The sequence below is a fragment of the Athene noctua genome, chromosome 9 (genome assembly GCF_965140245.1).
Source record: "Athene noctua chromosome 9, bAthNoc1.hap1.1, whole genome shotgun sequence".
Lineage (NCBI taxonomy): Eukaryota > Metazoa > Chordata > Aves > Strigiformes > Strigidae > Athene > Athene noctua.
Window position 1 is genome coordinate 6,427,243 of NC_134045.1, and position 22,050 is coordinate 6,449,292.

General features: G+C 46.3%; 1 protein-coding gene across 4 annotated transcripts in view; it reads right to left on the minus strand.

The window, feature by feature from the left end:
- WDR59 (WD repeat domain 59) overlaps nucleotides 1-21,842 on the minus strand; it is a 50,174-nt gene extending 28,332 nt beyond the window's left edge. For all 4 annotated transcript variants that reach the window (XM_074913263.1, XM_074913262.1, XM_074913264.1 and 1 more), the window contains exons 1-11: nucleotides 21,779-21,842; nucleotides 17,857-17,906; nucleotides 15,998-16,133; nucleotides 11,404-11,489; nucleotides 10,415-10,495; nucleotides 8,457-8,494; nucleotides 6,383-6,471; nucleotides 5,820-5,936; nucleotides 4,791-4,868; nucleotides 3,621-3,777; nucleotides 1,862-1,941 (exon numbers count right to left, since the gene is read on the minus strand). In XM_074913263.1, coding sequence (XP_074769364.1) covers nucleotides 1,862-1,941; nucleotides 3,621-3,777; nucleotides 4,791-4,868; nucleotides 5,820-5,936; nucleotides 6,383-6,471; nucleotides 8,457-8,494; nucleotides 10,415-10,495; nucleotides 11,404-11,489; nucleotides 15,998-16,133; nucleotides 17,857-17,906; nucleotides 21,779-21,832 — 966 coding nt within the window. In that variant the 5' untranslated portion in view covers nucleotides 21,833-21,842. The remainder of the gene's footprint in view (nucleotides 1-1,861; nucleotides 1,942-3,620; nucleotides 3,778-4,790; nucleotides 4,869-5,819; nucleotides 5,937-6,382; nucleotides 6,472-8,456; nucleotides 8,495-10,414; nucleotides 10,496-11,403; nucleotides 11,490-15,997; nucleotides 16,134-17,856; nucleotides 17,907-21,778) is intronic.
- Nucleotides 21,843-22,050: the final 208 nt, after the last annotated feature.

Sequence of the window (22,050 nt, forward strand, 5' to 3'; positions counted from 1 at the left end):
TGACCAAGTCTCCCACTCACAAAGCCACTTCATTGACAAGGCCAGTCTAAATAACAGATGTTTTACTTTAATCAAAACTAAAGCTGATATTACTTTAATTCCTTGAGTTAATTTGTCAAAAACAGTTCAATTTTTTAGATCAGGTGTAATAGTAGCACACTTTCTGCTTTTGATATTTACACTCCAGTAGGATCTAGAGACCCAGGAACATACTAGGGGCCCTTGTGTTCTAGGTCCTGTATCAAAAAGAGACGATGAAAACTTGTATTTTAAGTTCAGCACAAGAAAACAGGGAAGATGAAGAGAAGAAACATAGAGAGGAGAAAGGATAAGGGCACAGTGTAGCAAATTACAGCACTGGTCACCAGCAACATGCCATCGTGTGTGGTTTGATCCAGACAAAGACAAGGACAAAAGAGTGGGAGCCAGCAGAGTAAGAGTAAAGGCTCTGACGTGGATGGACAATTGATTTAAAGACAGGAATGAAATCAAATATTCACAAATATATCAAGTAGGAGTAAAGGGTCATTTTTCACAGAGAAATTTTGTTACAGACCTACAGGACTCCTGCAGGATCTGTGCTGGGACACATTCTTCTCAACTTATTCATTAAAAACCTGGAACAGGAGGTGAATAGCGACATGACTATATTTGCTGGTGCCAAGTTTTCTGGGGTAGTAAAAAGAGTGGCTGGCTGCAATCAACCACAGAAGGACCTTACAGATGTAACTGTATTATCGATAAAATGAAAGATGAACTTCAGGTCAGGTAAATATAAAGGAACGCACATAAAGGAAAAAACAGCAAGTTCAAGCTGACTGAGGGAATAAGATGTAGAGGCCGGACTAATCTGATGTTTTCATGGAATTATGCCCCACAATTTCGAAAACAAACCAAGTACTGAGGATTCTTTGGAAAGAACAAAGTTCAGATCCCCATCCCAAAAAGTATGTAGTAGAACTAAAAAAACTGTCATGAAAGGCAAAAGGACAATCAAAGTTCTTGTAGAAGGGATGAAGTAAATCAAGATCTTTTGATCTGAAAAAGGAGGCAGCTGAGGAGGCCTACAGAATCATCAGTAGCACAAAAAGATGGCTGCTCATTTAATCTTCAATGTAGTGAAACTAGCAGGTTGCAAAATAAATGAAAGGAGATGGGTTTTCATACAACATGTGGAAAAGCCATGAAACTCCTTGTTGATAGGATGTTTAAGATGACAAAACTTTGCACAGATCCAGGAAAAGACAGAATAAGTCTATGGAAGTGAAACTCATCAAGCTCTGTCAAATACAAAGATGGCAGACTCACTGAGCCTCTAAGCTGTGAACTGCAGGAGGCTGGCAGGGCACGTGAGAGAAACATCACTGCCTACTTGCCTCATTCTTATCCCCTTCCAAGATACCCACAGCTGAAAATGAGACAAGGCAATATGGGCCATCGTGGCCATAGGAACCTCCGGTCTGACCCAGCACAGCTGTTCTAGTAATTGCACCAGCAATTTGTAACTGCTGCCAGACAGCGGAACAGGATTCACACTGCCTGCACCAGGCTAAGAGGCAGTGGAAGCAAGGGGAGGAAGTGGAGGGCACTTTCCCCAAAAGACTTCTATATTTACAGTTATACAACAGAGCGGCCTTGCACTTCCACAGAAGGTTTTGAGGCACAGACGCGGAGAGGCCTCATCACAGGTCTTTTGAGGGATGTTTCTGGGCTGGTGTGGAAGAGGAAAGTGAAGTGGCAGCTGGCTGCTGTGTCTGCAGCTCTAGGACATCAGAGGAGGGACTGGGAGTGCGAGGCAAGGGAGGTGAATCCAGCCTGTAAGAAAACCGTCTATAGTTCAGGAGCAAAAGTGTTTACATACCCTCTGCAGCTGAGAGTCAATCCGCCACATCCGCAGGGTCTGATCACGGGACCACGTAACCAGCTGGTAGTCTTTAGAACCTAAAAAGGACAGAAACAACTTATAGAGCCAGCTGAAAACAGAGACTATCTCAGTCCTGTGTTTTGTGTAAACAGATTCAGACAAGCCAGCAGGGAGATCCAATGGATAAGGCACTAAACTGAAAGGCAGAGAGTCCTCTTCTGTTTCAAACTGACCTAGGTACATCAGGATTTACACCTCCCTGAACCACGGTTACCACACCTCTAAATGGGGTATAATTTCCAGGCGAGAAAGCACAAAGTATAATGAATGTGGTGCAAGTCTTCCAAGTAGAAGTGAACAAGACCTACTACCATACTTATTTAACAGAAGAAATAATACAGTTGAGAAACAAATTTATTTTTACGATAGAGTCAAAATATCTTTTAGTTCATCATATCTGTTTCAAGATGTGGATGTTTCAAAACATTTCTAAGCTAAGAGAAGTTGGTTCTGCCCTCCCCCTTTTTCCTTCTGAAAGACTTGGATGATGTCAAGACAAGTTCAGGTTGTAATGAAATACATCTAGCCACATACTATCTATTAACAGATAACAGAACACAGACATTTATGCCCACATTTAGGCCTTGTGATACAGTTTAAGTTTCCCTTGTCAAACAGCTGCTCCACTTAAGAATATGCTGCTGCACAGCTGCTTCCTACACCCCTCTGCTGAGGCACAGGGGCTGTCTAAATACAGCACAGTAGACTCTGTGGAAGGAGATTTGTGCTATCTTGGTTGTCTCTGCATTGAAGCAGACTTGGAATGCTTGTTTGATTGATTTATGTTGCTCAAGACAAGCAGTGAGACTTCCAGCCTCACATATTAACTCAGCTAAGACAACACAACTGTGGTTCAAGTCTGCTTGAATGTTCATTCACAGGCTGTCTTAGACTGCATCTCCAGATCCTAACATGGTTCTATATCACTCTCCTCTTTTTGAGAGGAAAAGCAAGGTAGAGAAAAAAGTGACTTCACTGAATTACCCCAGCAGCTGGTGGCACAGGGTTGGACCAGAACTTTTACATGGCACCGCAAAGCCATACCACAAATGACACCAAAGCCAGACGTGCTTGTTCTGTCGATGGCAGCTGAGGTGCTGGAAACAAAAGCTGCGCTGTGTGGTCATCCAGCCTTTAATATGGAATCTCCTATATTTAGCTACCTACACTGGAAAATTTAGTCAGGACCAAACTCTAACAGCAGCCTCTCTATCCCACGCTCTTCCTCCCCTGTTTTTGTCAGCACACAGATAAGGTGGGTTCACTGGGTCTGTGGCCAGGGACTGCTGGTCCAGGCAGTGGTGTGAGGGGTTAACTGGTTAGCCTGCAGCTCTGAGCAGGGGCAGGTTGCCTGCACTCATGCACCCATCTAATAGTTTGCACAATTTATTTGAAAGATCCATTTAAAAATAGACTCACAGGACAGTGGAAGCAATTAAGAGTCACCACTGACCCACTCAGCATTTGCTTTGTTAGCATGGACACAACAGGACTTATGTGGGCACTGCCATAAAGCAAGTATAAAACAGCTGTAGCATGGGGGGTGGGGGCAGGAAAGTGGGTAGGAGCTACTCCAAGGAAAGACAAGAGTCAAAAAGTGATAACACAAGCATTGCAGCCAGGAGCCAGGCCTCCACACCCCTGGTTGTCAATGGCCGCAGGACAGGGGAAAGAGCACACCCAGCCCTGAACTCACCTTCTTTCTGCTTCCTCCACTGAAACTCCAGCACCACGTCATCATGTCCCACGAAAGTGTGAACAGGCGTGTTCAAGTCAAAGACATTCCAGAGAAGGAGACTGTTCTCCCGACGGAGTTGGGGGACCATCACTGTCACCAGTCCATTGCTGAAAGGCTTAAGGGAGAAACACCCTTCCTGTTAGCCTTGCAGAGTTATGCTTCCATGCTGCTGTTATCATACTCTAATTTTTCCCTTTTCCCACCAACAAGAATGCATGGGTTTTAAAGGAGCTCAGCACAAAACAGAACCAGGCCTAAGGGTCCAAGGCAACTGCTGTGCAAAAACACTGTCTTACAAGGGATAAGATGTAGTACACTGAGATATTCAATGCAGCTCACTTAAGGTTAGTAGTTTCTTTCTGCTGCTGCCTCACTTTTCAGCTGGGAGGCTGGAGGGATTTCCCCACTGACTTTTCACATAGGATCCTTACTGCAATTTGCCTGGAGCTGTGAGAAATGCTACATGGGGACTGAGCCCCAGCAGCTGCTTGGGGTCACAACACTCAGAGGAACACTGGAACCCAGTCCTACACTCCCCATCATGGGGACAGGGGAAGGGGATCAAACATTCAAGGCACAGCACTGGCTTCAGGCCACATTCAGATGTCTGCGGAAGAGAATGGATATGGCTGATGTTAAGAGCCTTTGCTAAACATGGCTGGGTGCTTGCTCTGTAAAAGGCAACAGTTCTTGGATTTGATAAGCTGTAAGTGCCCACGGTGGCACACTTGGAAACCTTGCGAGCAGACGAAGCACTCAGTGTAGGAAGACAGCTGCTGCACTGCTCTGTGCAACAGGTACCTGAGTGGAAAAACAGGACAGCGAGAGCAGCAGTCACTTTCTGAGCCTTCTGATCCCAGAGCCAACCACCTGCCCCTGGATCTTCACCCCACAGGATGATGCCCAAGACTGGGATCCCTCACTGCTCATCATTCCTCCTCCTGAATGCCCCTCACTGTGGGTGTTGCTTTTCTAGGCCTTTTAAGCACCAAGAGGGATTTTTAAAATCAACTTAATAATGTCCAGCAGTAGAACTGGTGAGAAGTCCTTCAGCAGTTCTTTATTTAATGTCCCTTTGTGCATTTGCTCTCACAGCACAAGTGAGGCTGGTGGGAGTTTCTCACTCACTGTGTATCTTGCTTTCCAGACGGGAACCTGGCAGGGAAGGATATTGAGGTATTTCCGAGGCTGACGGTAATCCCAGAACTTTGAAAAAAACAAAAAAGACAAGCAAAGGCAGGAGTCAGCTGGCTATACTTTCAGGCTGCAGTTTTCCATGTGGCTTGCAGATATAACAGAGTGAAAAACATGCCAGGGTGCCCACAGCATCATTGGTAATCCCATTCATTAGTAGCAGAGATGGCCCCCAAAGGACAAATATCAAGCTATCAGCATCTGGCAGCATTCCTCAGACAACGAGTGACTTGGGGTCATATTCACAGTGATCATAGCTTGAGTAATTAGAGCAGGGAGACAGGCAGCCTGCTTGGGCTTTCAGAGCTACAAGGTACCCTGCAGGCTCCCAGCCAATGTGCCAGTCCAGACTGGAGGCAGGCCCACCCTGCTGTTACTGCTAATTTCGTAATGAAGAATCTAACCTTTTGCTTTGCTAGAATACACATCAATTGCATTTGCCTCAGAGCTTAGCTAAATGTGAATGAGCTCCATCTGGCTCATATACAAAGCACACTATTTCCTCCCAGGTAAAAGGCCCTGCATAGCAATGCTTACAGGCAGTCTCTTACTGATAACTCAATTTGATATGAGTTTGAGAACCCCAGGGGCTGGACTATGTCTCCCCCCAGGTTGCTGTAATCAGCCCAAGACTGGCAACACTGCATTTTGGGGAGCAGGCTCTTCTGGCATGTGCGGCCAGCTCCCTTCTGGCAAGCAACAAGCAGAGGCGGTTGTTTTCAGCTTCAGTACTGCCCAAACCACCACAGATATGCGGTAAACATATGCGCACCCATCCTGCAATGATTTCTCTGCCTGTTCTGTAAGTGCACCCCTGGCTCAACACAGGCTGCCAGAAACCAAAAAATAAGGATCCAGGCCTTGCCAATGGCAAGCACTCCCCAAGGCTTCGGTAGCAGTAGAAGGGGACCTGCTCTACCATCCTGACATCTCCCAAGCAGAAGTCCCAGAAGCGACACTTACCCTGACAGAGTTGTCCTGGCTGGAAGTGGCCAGTGTATACTCATTGTCAGGATGCCAATCCAGACCGTGGATTTTAGAGAGATGAGCTGCCAAGTACTCTACTGCAGTGCTGGGTTTCTGCAAGGAGAGACATTTTCCTTCTCAGCACAGGACTTCTGAAATTTGGTCTAGTTCTTTGGCATAAAAAGGGACACTTTAACAAGGGCAAGGGCTCCAGCTGGGGAAAGGCAAATAGCTCAGCAAAAGTAGTTGAAGAAAAGGTCCTGTGAAGGTGTGGCAAATTCCAGTCATCAAGTGCAGCCCTGAACAATACTTTATACTCAATAAAACAGTGAAGTAATATGAGAGCTAAATCTTTGTGGGCACAGTTTCTGGGGAAGGCAGCTATCTACCTGCCCTCTTCAGGCTCGTAGGCTCCCAGTTCCCTCTAGTTTAAATCAATCCACAAGAGAGATTTGGGATAAAGTAGTAGATTCTTCTCAGTATTTATCTGTGACCAGACAGATGTCTGTATTGGGTAGGTGGGAATATGCCCCAACTGCTCAAAAAACCCCTCAGCTTACCCTTTTGTCCCATATTCGGACATCCCCGTCATGGCTTGTTGCTAAACAGTTGGCATTTTTCTTGTTCCATTTCACCTGGGAAGCTCCAGCTGCAGCAGAAATAGAGCAGGTCAAAACAAGTAATTAAAAAGTAAATGGCACAGCAGACCCTTGACCTGGGCTTAGAACTCCTTAGCACAGGAAAGGCAGTTCAGAGGACAGATATTCCACAAGTCAGCATGAAGGATGGCATGAAAAGGATTAACTCCTCATTCCTCAGAATAGTGTTTGTGTCCTCAGGACCACACAGTAAGACTGTTCCACTTACATGCCTAGAGACCTGCATCACAATTTCTAGCGATGGGTTGTACCCAATTATATAACTTGTGTCCATTAGCTCAGATGGAGCAACTTCCTCCAGACAAAACTGCAGGTTCATCACCTTCCTCTGAAATCCCTTCTGTTTTCACTCTAGCTGCTTAAGGATTGATTCATTTGTGTCCCCAACACCCTCTATACTATCTGATGCTATACAGGGAACCAGTGTTATTGAGCTATTATTAAAATATAAGTGTAGAAGGCTGCAGTGCAGGGGGACCTTGTGCCTGGCCAGCGAGAGGTAGACTCACTGGGTGGACCAGAAGGCCCACCTGTCAAAGTACACCACAGAAGTCAAAGACATCAATGGCATTGTAAAGAAACTGGATGATGGTCCAGGTATGATTATATATGATATCACAAGGGATTCAGTCAAGTGCCTAAAATCAGAAAATGGGTGGCTATGTCTAATAAGAAGCGAAACACAGCTCTGGTTGATATGGCTTGTTCAGATACTGTAAGAGAAATACACATTTTGTTCATCCTGCTCACGTTCAGAGTAACTGGCAGTATTTTCAAAACATTTTAAGCTATCAGGAAGGTGATGTCCATGAGAAAGCTAAACAGATATTAGCCTGCTACTACGTCCCACCTTCACTACCCACCTCCAGCTGCACAGTGAACAGATTCATCGTGGCAACCCAGCAAAAAGCTATTCCAGGGAAAAAAGGCTGCAAACAGGTTGCCAGTCGATTGAGTTGATTCATTCACTGAAGGGTGCACAAACATCTGGATCAGTACTAAACAGAATCGGGCACGGGAGGAAGGAAGCTTTCTGGGGAGCTAGTTGCTGGGCTGGCTCAGCTGACCTGTGAAACCTCACCCCAGGCACCAGAACAAAACGCTGCTTCTTCCTGCTTCAGTAAGGGTTTTGCATGGCTGTGATGGAGAGGTTTGCTGGCTGGGAGGGAAGGGGAAGTCACTGCAGATGTGTAGCCTAAGGAGATCTAAGCAGCAGAGCATAAGAGTTATGTGCTACGAGAATTGCTGTAATACTGGGGACAGTAAGTCAGGAAAAGGACGTTTTGCTCATCATCCATACTTTGCCCAGTTCCAACAGGCAGCTGGGGAGGACTGACACACAGCACCTGCCAGCAGGCACTATTACAAGCAGCTGGACAGTCACGCTGCCAACAGCCGTGACAAGTGCCTTTCCAGAGCAAGTGTGGTCCAAAGAGAGCACCTTGGTGTCACCACTGCGGCTCCCTGCACGCTGAAGGCTCCCCAGGGAAGCAGAGGCAGGCAGGTAATGTACCCAGCCCCTCAGTAAATAAGGGGGCAGGCTGGCAGGCGGCAGCATGCAACACCGCTGCCTGGTGTGCGATTTAGGTTCTCAGCTGATTTAATCAAATGTAAAAGGACACGGAGAAATTGCAGACGAGGCAACACAGCACAAACAATGCAGCACGGTGGATAAGCAGGGAAGGAGCCATGTCTAAAAGGCACAAATGACTGTCCAACAATTTCAGGACAGTCGGTCCAAGTACCAGCATTGCCCTCCATGCCTGGGAACCTCCAAGGGCTCCACATCCCCTCTGAACTCTGCAAAAGGAGCTCTGAACTAGAGCCTCTTGGGCCGTTCCCACACGGCACAATCACTTCTGTACTCTGCCATGTTTATCCTTGAAGCATGAAGGGAGGGAGAAATACCAGCAGGGACATATGACACTAAATGTAGGCATTAAACAAGCCTATATCACACACACGCCATACTTACCAACCGCAGAGAGGGAGACTGTAGGCTTCCTAGTGTCTCTGAAACACAAGAAGGCTAATGTGAGCGCCCATGGCATAGCCCAGCAGGTCCAGACAGCTCAGTGATCTCCCTGCTATTCCAGGACTAATTTTATTGCTGCCTCTTGGGAGCTAACGTGCCTTCTTGCTAACCAAATACACCATGTTAAATGGAAGAAAGAGGTGACCAGCTGGAGGACAACAGCCATCCTGTCTTGCCACCACATACAGCAGCAAGTTTAGGATACAGAGTGGAGTTGGAGGGGCCTAGAAGGACAAACACGTGCCAAGTGTGGCATGCTGCAACTGGGCAGGCAAGGCAACTGGGTTTACAAAGTGTTGCTGCAGGAATCATCAAAACAGCCTTTCCCAGGACGATTAAAAGGAACAAACAGAGCTGTGCAAAAACTTGACAAAAGCCACTGATGTGTTTGTCAAGCCTCTGCAGACCCTGATTCAAGGCAGATGGAGCAGTGATTTCAGAGCAAAGACTTCATGTCTAGCATATAACATCGAGATTAGTAGGAAATAAGCCCAGACTACATTCTGCAGTAGCAGAAGCCAGTGTGGCATCATGACAACTCCTGGCAGCCAGAACATGGATCAAGGCAATAATTCACTCCTTAACCTTGCTCTTCAGGAATTCACCTGCCCTTTCATGAAAAATGCCAGTGAAAATCAGGAATATTGTCTTCAGCTTTCTGTGTTTGCTGAAAAGCAGAACATTTTCTGTAATGGACTGCACCTCTCCCTCTAAGAATTTCTGCCTAATCAAAAAGTTATTTTGCATGAAAATTTAAGTGGGGAATTTCCAGCTGCCCTTACTGCAGGGCTACCTCCCTAGGGTGTCATTAGAGACAGGTGCTTCAGCAGGATGTTCATTTGCTGGAGGCCAACAGCCCCAGGACCTCACTGCTCCAGCAAGCTCAGAGACTTTACCAGCACAAGTGGGATGTAGAGGCTAGTCAGAAACTGCCTAAGCAAGCACTTCTGGAGAAGTGATACATGCAGACACAAAATGATGGAAGGGCACAACAGAGTTAAAGCAGAGCTTCTGACAACAACCTTAAGAGAACTCTGGTTTTTGCTCAGTGCTAAGATAGTATCACAGGAAAACGCAACCAGCAGTTATTGTCTCTCTATGTCTTTTAATTACACATTAATAATATATTGCCATTCTCAAGCACCATTTAACCAAGGATCTAAGTGCTCCATAGGAGCTAAACAAGCCTTAGGGTAGCCTGGTGCAGTGGGGTTATGTAATTATCCTCCTATTATAACTGAGGAAGGGAGGCAGAGAGGAACAAACTGACTTGCCGGGGGTCATAAAGAGTTGCTGTACAGCCAGCAAGAGAACCCAGCAGTCCCTGTGCCAGCTCCTTGCTTCTCAGGTGTAAAATACAGGGTTTTAATATTGGTGGTTTTGGAAAGATCCGTTATCCTGAAATTACTCATGACAGAAAGCACCAGGAAGCAAGGGAAAGCACAAACAGGAAAAGGTTCCTGAACACCACTACCAGTCTTTCCACTGAGAGAGAGTCAGCACCAATCACTGAATTTAGTGGAAAATGGCTGCAGGATCACAAAATGGTGCTCATTCACTCAGCTAAAAAACCCAAGAGGCTGAGGATTGTCCTTGGGTTCCAGGAAAAGCTCTTGAGGAAACTTGTGAAATGAGTAGTGAGTGAAACCAGTCAGTATTTTTTTCCAATCAGGAATGCAACTGTGGCTTAGCCATACCACTCTACTGTCCTTCATGGACTCTGAACTGGCTTGAAAATGGGGAACAGAAGCTATCTTTGAGATTAGAGGAAGCAGATAAAGCCCCTGCAAGCACAGCTGAAGAGCAGCACCCATCAGTGCATGCTTTGTCATGCAAGCTGCTAATTATGGAAGGGGTCCAGTGATTCCCCTGCAGTGCAGAAACATATTGATTCTTACTTGATGTCCCAGATGTAGATGTATGTGTCCACAGAACTGGTGACCAGCAGGTCTGGCTCAAACACTGCCCAGTCCAAGTCACTGCAAATGCAAAATCATAGCAGGTCAGTGAAAAGCACGTGCAGTTTGCATCAACTTCTCGCAAGCCCTCAGTACATTTCTCCAACAAATTCATGGCCACTCTATGACATCTACTGAAACTCTTTAAGTAAAAAGCAAGATCTTAATCATTTCTCTAAGTAAATTCCAAGAAGCAATGAATTGCTTCTAAGTAAATTCCAGTGAAGCATCCTCCTAGCCCTGAACTTTACAGCTACTGTGTGTGTGCTCTCTCCACCACAGTAAAAGGGACACTTGTCTCAGCAAGCTCTCAGTCGCCCTGCATTCTTGGCATCAGCCCCTCACTCTGGGATGCCTTCCCGTTGGGCTCACCAGGTGCACCTGGGCCACAAACAGCCTCCAGTCAATCATTTCAAGGGGTGCGATTACTTTCCATATTCAGGAGCTGTAGTATAAACAGTTCTTCACTTGTATTTCCAGCCCAGCACTAAAATACACTCCTAGAACCAGAGGCAGAAATCTCCCCTGCACCACCATAACACACTGTGAACTTGATCTTTGGGATTACCTGCTTTAATTAGGCTGCTATCACAAACACACACGGCTGGAATTCAATTTAACAAACATGCTGCTGTTTCCCAGATGACAGTTGCTGTTCAGTACAAGCACAGCAGCCTAAGGCAATGACACTCTGAGCCATCAAAGGCTAATTTGATATACTGGGGGAGCCACGAGAGGATGAGCTCTTCACATCTGATGTCGTCTCCAAATGGGAAGGCAGGGCAGAGGGGCAGATAGTATGGTCCAGAAAAGTAAGCAAAAACAGGCTCAGAGCAGAGCCTGAGTGGGGCCAGGACCAAAACATTCAGCTTTTAGGAAACAAGCCATTGTTTTCTACCCAGTAGTGTGCGGCATCACTTCTTCCTCACCTGATCACACGAGTGTGTCCTTGCAGTGATGTGCAAACTTCACCATTACCTTCCTTCCACTTATACAGGTCAACTCGCTGATTGCTCTGAAATTAGATGGAAGAAAGAAGACAGTGTCAGGCAAACAAGGTAGGACAGGAATATGTGTGTTAGGACCAGGTTCCCTTCACTGTGAACAACCTCAGTTACCAATGAGTCACACTGTGATTAGCAAAGTCCTTGCCCAAAGCAGGAGAGCAACGATGAACCTACAGGCTGCAAGGACTATCAAAAAGCTTACACTTTAATTACACCCACTTAAAATCAGAGATAAACAAGAATGGGAGGAAAAAAGGCACATTGCAAAATGTTTCCATGAAATGATGTTCTTGGAGCTTTTATTTCCTAACAACATGCTGTAACTGCAGGCAAAAGGCAGCCAAATTCTCTCTGCAGGAATACCCTGCCAGTCTGTTCAGATTCACAACTGGAGTTTTCAGTGAGGGGGATGATGGATCACCACTGGTCCTCCTCAACTCTCCCTTGATTCCCTTCTGGGATAATCAGGCCCATTGCCAAACACAAACAATACAGTCTAATGGTGTCAAGGTCACCTCTTCAAGGGTACTTCCATCCTTGCCAGCCCAGGAGAAAAGCCTTAAGTGCTTATCACTAACTGTAAACCACAGGAGCAAATGAATCAATGACAACATTATTTAGGGCTTCTTCACTCATTCCAGGAATAAATCCTCCCCCAAATGCAGCCACACACAAAGTTACTTGAAACTAGTTATTGTGCTTTAAGTTCACGTTCTGCCTTAATCAAGGTTCACTTCAGCCCAGGCCAACTCTAATCTTTCTGGGACAGGAATTGCCTTTTTGGGTGCATATACAGCATTGAGCACAGTGGGTCTTGGGCCATGAATGGAAATTCACGTTGATTTTGCAAAAACAGAAATAAAATTACTTCAATATTTTATTTCATTAGCTTCTTGTTTTCAAACTTACAGGTAGATAAGGGAAAAGATAATAAAGACTTATTTTACAGGTTTTATGACAGGTTATTGTGGTGGTGTTTTTGTTTGGTTGTTTTTTTCTATCCCAAAGCTGCTTCATAAGAATTTAAACTTTCAGACAAGATAAAACACTCCAGCCTTCCCTGAAATGGAAGGTCTCCTCCCAGCTCAGCAATAATATATGGCATTTCTCTAATAGCTCACAGCAGGGTTGCACAAGAGCTCGGGGCAAGGAAAACTCTTTGCATGTTTCTCATTGACAAAAAGATTTAAGGGGGTAAATTAGCCAGTGGGAATTGTCCAGGATTCCAGAGTTGATGCTACAAGATAAGGATCACCAGAAGTTTCTCAGACTCTTTGTGGGGCATCTCACATGGAAAGTGTTGCCCAGGTGTGGGAGAACAACAGCTCCTCCCAGCACAATCTTAAAAAAAAACATGTTGCTTGTGATAAGTATGAGTATATGCTTCCAACAGTTTCATTGCCCTCTTGTTCAAGCATTTGTGGCCACACAAAAGAAGTAACAAGGATCTAGGATGGAAAACAATGGCATTTCTGAAACAACAGCTTAGGAGTCCTCAGAAATATGCCTCAGCCAGAGGGCAGACACAGCCAAGCACAGCAAGAGGATGTGTTTCAGCTCTTCTGGAAAGAAGCTAAAAAAATAAGAAGCCCTTAACCAAACATAAGGACAGACTTGCCCTCTGCCTGCACCACTTTGGATAACTGGCACTGCAAACCGGGTGAAGCTGCTGGCAAACAGGATGGCAGCGTTTTACACTTCCTTTGCATCCACCAGGATGCAGAGGGGCAGGACCCTCAGGGCTGCCTACAACACTTGTGTGGTATACCTGAACAAATGACGACCTCAGCAGTGCAGTTACAGGGTTCTGACAACCAGCTTGAGTCCAGAAGTAGCAAATCTCATCTTCACAGGGCTGAATCCAAGCTGACTGAGCCTTCCCAATGCATCTTTACCCCCTTAGGTATCACCCTCAAACACATCCACACCGCCTCCAGACCTGACCTGGGACACACAGATCTGAGGACATCCACTTCCATAAAACCGACAAATTAAATTGTAGTTTGTCATGGTTTGAGCTCAGAGGGCAACTGAGCACCATGCAGCTGCTCATTCCCTCCTTCCCCCTCAGGACTGGGAAGGAGAAAATAAAGCAAAAGGCTCATGAATCAAGATAAGGACAGGGATGGATGACTCACCCGTTACGGTCACGGGCAAAAGACAGACTCATTAGGGGAAGAAAAAGAACATCAATTTAATTCAAACACCACCGCCACCAACACTTAACAGAGTAGGACAGTGAGAAGTACAACCACATCTCAAAAACACCCTCCCCCCACCCCTCCCTTCTTCCTGGGCTCAGCTTTGCTCCCCATTTCTCTACCTCCTCCCCACAGTGGCACAGGGGATGAGGTTATGGTCAGTCCTGCTGCTTCTTTCTCCTCAGTGGGGGGCAGGGGAGAAGAGATCACACAGGGACTCCTCGCATACTTCACCTGCACCAGCATGATTCCCCTCTCACAGGACATGGTCATTCACAAACTTTCTCTGACATGAGTCCTTCCCACAGGCTGCAGCTCTTCCTGAGCTGTTCCAGCGTGGGTCCCCCCACGTGTTGCAATCCTCCCAGTGCTGAACTACAACAGTGGGGGCTTCTTCCCACAGGGTTCCAGCCTTCTTCAGGCACAGCCACCTGCTCCAGCATGGGCCCCCCATGGGTCACCAGTTGGTATCTGCTCCACTGTAGACCACCGTGGGTGGCAGGGGGGCAACAGAGTGGGATACTCTGCACTGGTGCACCTCCTCCACATCTCCTCCTTCCTTCCACTAACCTCAGTGTTTGCACAGATGTTCTCCTCACAACTCCAACTCCTCCTCCCAGGTTCCCCTTCTTAAATATGTAATCACAAGGGCACAGTCACCGTCACCAATTGGCTCAGCCTTGGCCAGAGGCAGGTCCAACTTGGAGCCGGGGAGGGGCTTCGCAAAGCTTCTCACAGGGGCCACCACCCCTCCTCTGCTACCAAGCCCCCCCTGCCACTCATTCAAACCCAGCACATACTCCTAGGACAGGGCTGTAATGCATCAGCACCAAAACGCCAGCTAACTGTGAGATGGCTGGAAAAGAGGTGTTTCTGACTCAAACTGGAAACACTGCCTGATCTCATCTTGGGGATTCCTCACTTGATGTGCACTAGCAACTATGTCTAAATCACCAGAGCATCTCAGCATCTTAATTTATAAACAAGAGCAGCGAGGTTTGGTGTCACCTACACCTAGTTTCTGCCTGGAACAAGAGAGCTTCCTGTGTCTGCTCAGGGCAGCAAGACACAGGAGTGCTCAGATGGGCAAGATGGGCACAGCTTCCCGTTGCAGCAGGGTCCTGCTCAGATCAGCATTAAATGACTGACTGGATGTTGCCTTTAGAATGTGTCTGAAAAGAAGTTTGCCTGCTCTACTCACAGCCTACACAGCCTGTTTCTTACTTGGTTTTGATTTTCACAGACTGTATCCAGAAGTGGTGCTGAAGGACACCCTTTTGCAAGTCTTACTAACTCTCTACTCAGAAGCAGACTGACACTGAAGGCACCTTTGAGATGTCAGTGATGTGCCAGAGCTGTGATGAGACAGGCTGGGGAAAGTCAGAGAACAAAGAAGCAAAGGGTCCTAACTGATGACACTGGTCCACTTTTAAGACTGCCTTTAATTGTAGCCATTCCAGGAAGCAAAAGTAACAAAAATCCTAGGAAAGCACCTTCAGCTAAGTGTTTTCTCAAAAAAACAGATGAAATATCTCTACCCCCAGCTATTCCAGGACTCTCAGGCTATAAAAGCAGATGCAACACTGCAACACAGGCACCTCACCATGAGAACAGTCTGTGCCCAGCTAGTGCTGGTCACTGCAGCGCTGTGGTTGATGGCTAAGACTGTCACTAGCAGAAGCTCAGGGCTCTGGGAGATCAAGCTACAGAGCCTGATAGACTGAATAAAAATCAGAGTCAAAAACTGCACTCAAGGCTCAGATGGCCACTACTGCTTCTTCAGACCAGCCTATTTACTTCTCCACACACTGAATAAGAACTCCTTGCTGACTCAGTCCCTGCCCACCTGCAAACCAAGACTGCTACAGCAGTGAGCCAGTATTGACTCATGCTATTTACAGACTGCCTGGTGCACCGTATCCCACCAGGAGGGCAGGGAGCTGAAAACAAAGTAGCACAGAGCAAGAAATTCAGTAAGTGCACAAATCTCATAATGGAATGGAATAGAAGTTAAGAAAAGAGCATATCCCCAATTCCTTCCAGAAAAGGACCATTTGGATGCCCGATTTATTTGGCAGGGTGTTTTAACAAAAGACAAGCAAGCAAAACCAGATTCAACACTGACCAACCAATAACTGAGAGCCGTCAAGCCAAATAGCTCACTGGCAGTAAATCAGAGTTAGGCCTTGATCTTGCAATGTGATTTGCAGAAGCGTGCCTGTGCCAGCTCCGTACAACCTTCCAAGCCTGCTGAAGTCCACCCATCAAAGACCAGGGAAGATGGTGAGTTACAGCTTTTAAATGAGTTAACTTACCGAAGCTGCAAAGTAGTACGCGTAGCTGTCATGTGGGTTCCACTGCACTGCCCCAATGTCCCACTTGCTCTGCCGGGAGATCTTTCGATGACCCTCATTTGGTGCATCCAGGTTGACTATGTAGAGGAAACGGCGGCTGCAAGACAGACACAAAGGGGCTGTAATGCACAGGACTGAGCTCAAAACCCCAAGCTCACAAGCAGCTCACAGCCTTGTGCTGAGAGGAGCAAAGAACAGAAGCATTTGACAAGACAGATGAAAATATTATTCCTGAGAATGGCACATTTGACCACATACTTCAAAGAAGGGCTATGTTTTAAAAAACAAAACACTGAAATTAGACAGGATCTGCAAATGTAATGGGTAGTTCAGACCACAGAAAACCCCAGATAACTAGGATACAAAAGGAAGCACTGGGAAATGGTGCAGACATCCAAATACACTTTGCTGGCCTAATGCTGCAGTAGCAGAGCCGAGGTGGCTCAGGGCTGGGAGTGCAACGCAATAGCTTCACGAGAGCCAGCTTCAGTCTGGAGAGGTTGCTCTGAGCAAGAGTTAACGAGCCCTGACAAACAAATATGGTTCTATGTGGCTGCATCTTTCCACACCATGCTGTTTGGGGGGCTTGGTTCCGCAGACAGCACAAGTACAGCTGCACAGAGGTAGCTCAGCTGCAGCAGTTCATTAACGTGGGTGGACACAGCCCTGCACAGATCCGGTTATACTACTTACCTGAGCTAACCCCAAATGCAGCAGAGACATATTTGCATGATGCTAAACCTGAGCTCATGCATCCTGCTGGATGTGGTCAACTCCCCACAAAGCTAGGCAAGGTATCATTCCCTCCACAGTGTGATTCATCTTACAAGCAGATAAACCACACAGAAATAATTGTGAGCCAGCTGAACTCTAATGGAAGACCAGCACCAAAACATATTGAACCATATATAATTAACCACACCAGCATCACATGTCAGCTGTGTAACAAGCATACAGCTGCTCTGAGCACTGTGAATTTTCCCAAGAGAAGAAACATAAAGAACATCTTTGCTATGTTTCCAGACCAAAGTCCTCAGGGCTCTCTACTGAAGAGTGAAGATGCTGAGCCTTTGGAGGCTCTCACACAGCTTTAAAAGAAAGAAGGCAAATCCTGAAAGGCTGATGAGTCTGCAGAAGAAGCTTGAAAAGCAGAGGGCCACAAACTCGATGCTGAATGGCAGACAGGTTGTCCCCAGCCTGCTGTTGGCCCAAATAAGCAAGCTGTGAAACTGCAGTGTAAGGAGGAAGAGGCATTAAGTTAGACCCAAACCAGCTGCTGAGCTGGTTATTCCTGTGCAGGGCTGCTGGGCTAAGGGTTTACACTGAAGCTGGCAGGCCTCTGAGTTGTATCAAAGGATCCTGGGAGTTCTGGCAGCTTGGAGTCTAGGGCACCTACTGCTGTTGTTGAGCATCATCCTGCACTGAAGCAGCACAGGAGCAGGTCAGAGAGCTTGGCTCCCCTGTCCAAGTACACCATAGGAATATTTGGGGCAAATTTTGTCTTAAGGAAATCATTCAATCTGTAATTCAAGCAGAATCCAAACAGTACTTCATGATGCTCCACCTCCCACAAGTGGATTTGGGAAAGTACGTATGAGGAAAGTCACAACAGTATTTTATTGTGCCACTGTTGCTGGCTTTCCACTCTGTATCCCATTGGAAATGTGACCCAGAATTCTTTTCATCAAGCTTTCAACGGAATTCAGCTGCACCTTTCTGAAACAATACATCAGCCCTTCAATTGAGGTCAGCTTGAAGGTTGCTGATTTGGCTCGTGGGAATGACTGTCATACGTTTCTAATGGGGACTGTTACACTCACCCTGAGAGTACTGCACGCTGTCCCAAGCAATCCACCGACATCGCTGTCGCCTGTTAACGAGAAAGAGAGAACAAAGCTAAATTATACCTGTCAGGTCAGCTTCTCAGTCAAACACACAGCTTTGGGGAGGAGTTCAGGAAAACCTGCCAGCTCATCTTCAAGGAATAAACCGCTATGATAAAGAGTCAAGGCTGATTTCTGTCAGGGATGGCAGAAGTAACATCCCCTTGAAGAAGCACAGATGGGTGACAGGGTGTAGAAGTTGATTTTGGGATGCAGGATAGTGCACAGAAAACATCGAGTAAAGTGAAGACAAGACCTAGCAGACACCATTACAGGCACTGAGACCTTGCTCCCTTCTCCCTGCTACAGCAATCACAGTTGCAGCCTTTCAATCAGCAATCTCTAATAATCCGTATTAATCAGCCTCTTCTCCTGCTCTGGAGCTTCCTCACTGCAGGGCCAGATTTAATTATATGTGGACAGGGAGATAGAAGTGCAACCATTTGTGTATGGCTGATCTCCAAAAATGAGATGGCTAAGAGGCATCAGAATTTACTTTGGCAATGCTTGTAAAGAAGGCTAAGAGGTAACTTAAATGCCATAAGAAGACAAAAGAAAGACTGTTTGAACATTGTCTCCCCCTCTTTTCATTCAGAATGGAATTGGCTGATCATTCCGTGTAACTGCCAAGACAATAAAGGAAAATTTTACTTGGAAAGCTGAAGAGTTCAGCCCGTAAACATAGATACGACTTCAATGCAGTTTTTAGCATTCAGAGTACAAAATCAGAATATGCCCCATATTCTTCAAACTAACTGCTGTCATCTTCAAAGCTACCTCTCTGAAGGCTCAGGATGTCTCTACTGCTGTTCAGGATTCTGCTCAGCACGGATGTAACAACTTCAGGATGTCCCACAGCTACTACTTATAAGCATCACCAAACCCAGACAGACAATACGGCAATGCCACTCCATTTCAATCAAATTTGACAGGAGAATAACCATCACAAAACCCTATTTTTTTCAACCAGGGGCCCATCCGCTGCTTGGAAGTACCCCAGCTAAGGGAAAACCAGCATCACAGTCTCATTCTTCACTAGAGACCAGAAGTCCACATGGCAAAGAGCTATGCCTGCTTTGTAGCCAGGCCTACATCTATACCCCAACAAAGCCGAGCTTCACCACTTTTGCTGTTCCAGGAACAATCCACTTTCATTGCTTTTTCCTATGTAGCAAATACTGTCTTCTGGCAAGGTCTTCCTGGTACTAAAGCTAATGCTGTAAATAAGAAGCTAGTTTTAAAATCTCTAAAGGGTGAAGACATAATTTCAGCTTCCTAGATTTCACAGTACCTTGTGAAACAACAAAATAGGTTACTAAATTTGTAAAAAAAGCAAGCAGGAGAAAGACATTTTCCCAGAAGACACATATTTCACATCTGAGGAACTAAAGTGAGGATCAATAAAGCTATTATCAGAACCAGAACTTTCTCATGTGACAAAGAGCTAGTCAGCTGACATATCTCATACAGCTTCAGCCATCTTTGCTCAAGACAGAAAAAACCCTGTAAATTTAAAGTGATTGATAATTTCATTTATGAGTTTATTTTTTTCTGGTGTGGCACCAGAATCTCATACAAATTGTTTTTAATAATGAACATGGGTAAACTGTTTTTCCAGGCACCAAACATCATAAAATGAAATGTAATGAATGAACTAAAAAGCTTCACATGTCAGGCTGCTACTCTGGTGGATCACAAATAAGTTGTTTTATGGCAATAAACAGTTCTCTACAACACTACAGTCTTATCTATGCAACAGGAAAAAAAAACAAACAGCTGACATTTAATGTGCTTGGTGTACTGATACGTCAGTCTTCACAGCACAACCTTCCGGAAGGGGGGAGTTGAAACTGAACAAACAAGCCTGAAAGCAGTTTTTATCCTAAAACAACAATCAGGATAGCTAGAGTTGCTGTTTATGAGTAACAATTATGTGAATAAGCATGGTGGGAACACCGCATATTTGAAAACCAGCTCTGAGCCCACAGCTCGGGCAGCATCTTCTCATACTTCAAACATCTGCTTTGGCATTTCACTGGAATTCTGCTAGCCAAGCCAAGGAAAACACCTTTTCATGTCTGAACTTCGATTAGTTTTGAACCTAGCTTCATTCCCTTCACCCAAAAGGCAAAAGACAAACTCAATTTGCCAAGGCTATCCTGGTTTTTAAGAGCTGCAAACTCTCAGCAAGAAATACCAGTTCCCTGCGTACCTGACTTCCTGTCTACACGCTGAGTTGCTACAAATGGTACTACTTCACCGTTGGACATGGGGAGCTTTAACCTCCTTTTGATAGCATGGACGGCCTGAGAAGAGCCTGCAGGTCACATCTAAACCAGAAGAGGGCTGAGACTGCACCTCTGTCACTTGTACAGAAATACTGGCCCCAAACTACCCAGGGATTTTGTGAAGTGTTACAGGTTGGGTGCTGTAGTTTTCACATGACACACTCTGGCACGGTGAACGAAGACAACTGCAGTGCTCACAGACATGCATGGGCTGTAAATGCAACAGCTGCCCACTCTTCCGTCTCGTTTCCATTTAAGTTGGTTTTGGGGTAGGGATTTTGGCGATAGCGTGGCCTACAGGCAGAGCTCAAGCCCGGTACAGGATGGTTACAGCCAAGCTGTTTCAATTTCTCAAGCTCAAGTTTCTCATCTGCAAAAACATTCATGCAGACTCCTAAAAAATGCTCAAGCACAAATATATAACTGAGTTCAGCCACTGAAGCTCTCTGGTTTCATACAGGACAGCAGACAGGTCTGAATGGCTCGAGAAGGATCAGACCAGAGTAAACCTAAACAACGAAAATACCAGTGGTTAACCTCTCTATTAAGGTATACGCCTGCACAAGAGCAAGACTGAAACCAACTGCTGCAGAAGAGGATGGAAACACCTGTTCTCTCCCCTCTCCACTTCCACACACCAATCATCATGAATAAGCAATCAAATCATGAGGCCACATATCTCCTGAGCCAGATGCAATCTGAACCTGTGACCTAAGACGTACCTTCAAAGCTCATTACCAGTTTCCCAAGAGCAAATCTTCACCAGCAGTCAAGACTGCTTTAACATTTACTCCAGGAGGAAAAAAAAACTGATATAAAGCTTTTGGGGTATAAAAATGAAAAACTTTGTGAGCCTACAGAGGGTAGGGTGGATGTAGCACACAGGATTCAATGCTCCTATTTGGTGAATGCAGAGCTGACATTGCTCCAGCACAAGAGGGTAAAATAGAAAATGAGTTTCCAGAACTATTTTCTTTTAATCTTTCTAGGTTTCCTGCTGAAACCCAGTTCACAGCTGACTCACCATATCCAGCTTTGCTAAGCGACTGTCAACGTCTTAATAAATGAACTTTTTTAGAACAGCTTCTAAGAAAGCATGTAAGCAAACTCTGAGGGGAGCTCTGTAACCAGCAACTTCAAAAACAAAAGCTAACATTTCTGCTATTTATTAAAAAAAAAAAAAATCTAACTCGCTTTTCCTAGTAATCGAGTAATAATAATTTATATCGCAGCCGAGAAAGTAGCTATAATAGTCTCAGAGAAGAAATTAGGAAAGATGTGTGGGAAGTGGTAATATCTTCTATTAGGCCTGCCAATATACTTTAAAAAAAAAAATCCAAGATCTAATTAAGATTATAAATAAAGTGCCTCGTGAATTCGGCATTATATCCGCGCAAACAGCTCCGAGACCAGCTCAGCCCCGTCCACAGCCGGCGAAAGGCCCCGCAGGGCCCGCCCGGGCCGGGCCCCCCTCCCGCTCCTCACGGGGGCGACCAGGCCCACCCGGGGCGGCCCCCCCAGGGCCGGTCAGAGCGACAATCCGCGGCAGCCGCGGCGGCGGCCCCCCCGACCTGGGCGTCGCGGAACTCCACCACCACATTCTCGCTGCTCCAGCGCGCCGCCATCTTGGGCCGCCCCAGCAACCCCCGACGCCGGCGGGGCAGGGGCGGGGCGGCCGCAGTGCGCCTGCGCGCAGCGGGGGCGCCGCGCGGGGGCGGCTGGGAAGCGTAGTCCGCCCCTCACAGCCCCCCCGCCCGGTGAACCGGGGGCAGAGTGTCCCGAGGAGCCGGCGGGGCCTCACGGCCCGGGCGGCGCAGCGAGAGCCGCGTGGGTCCGGCCGTCC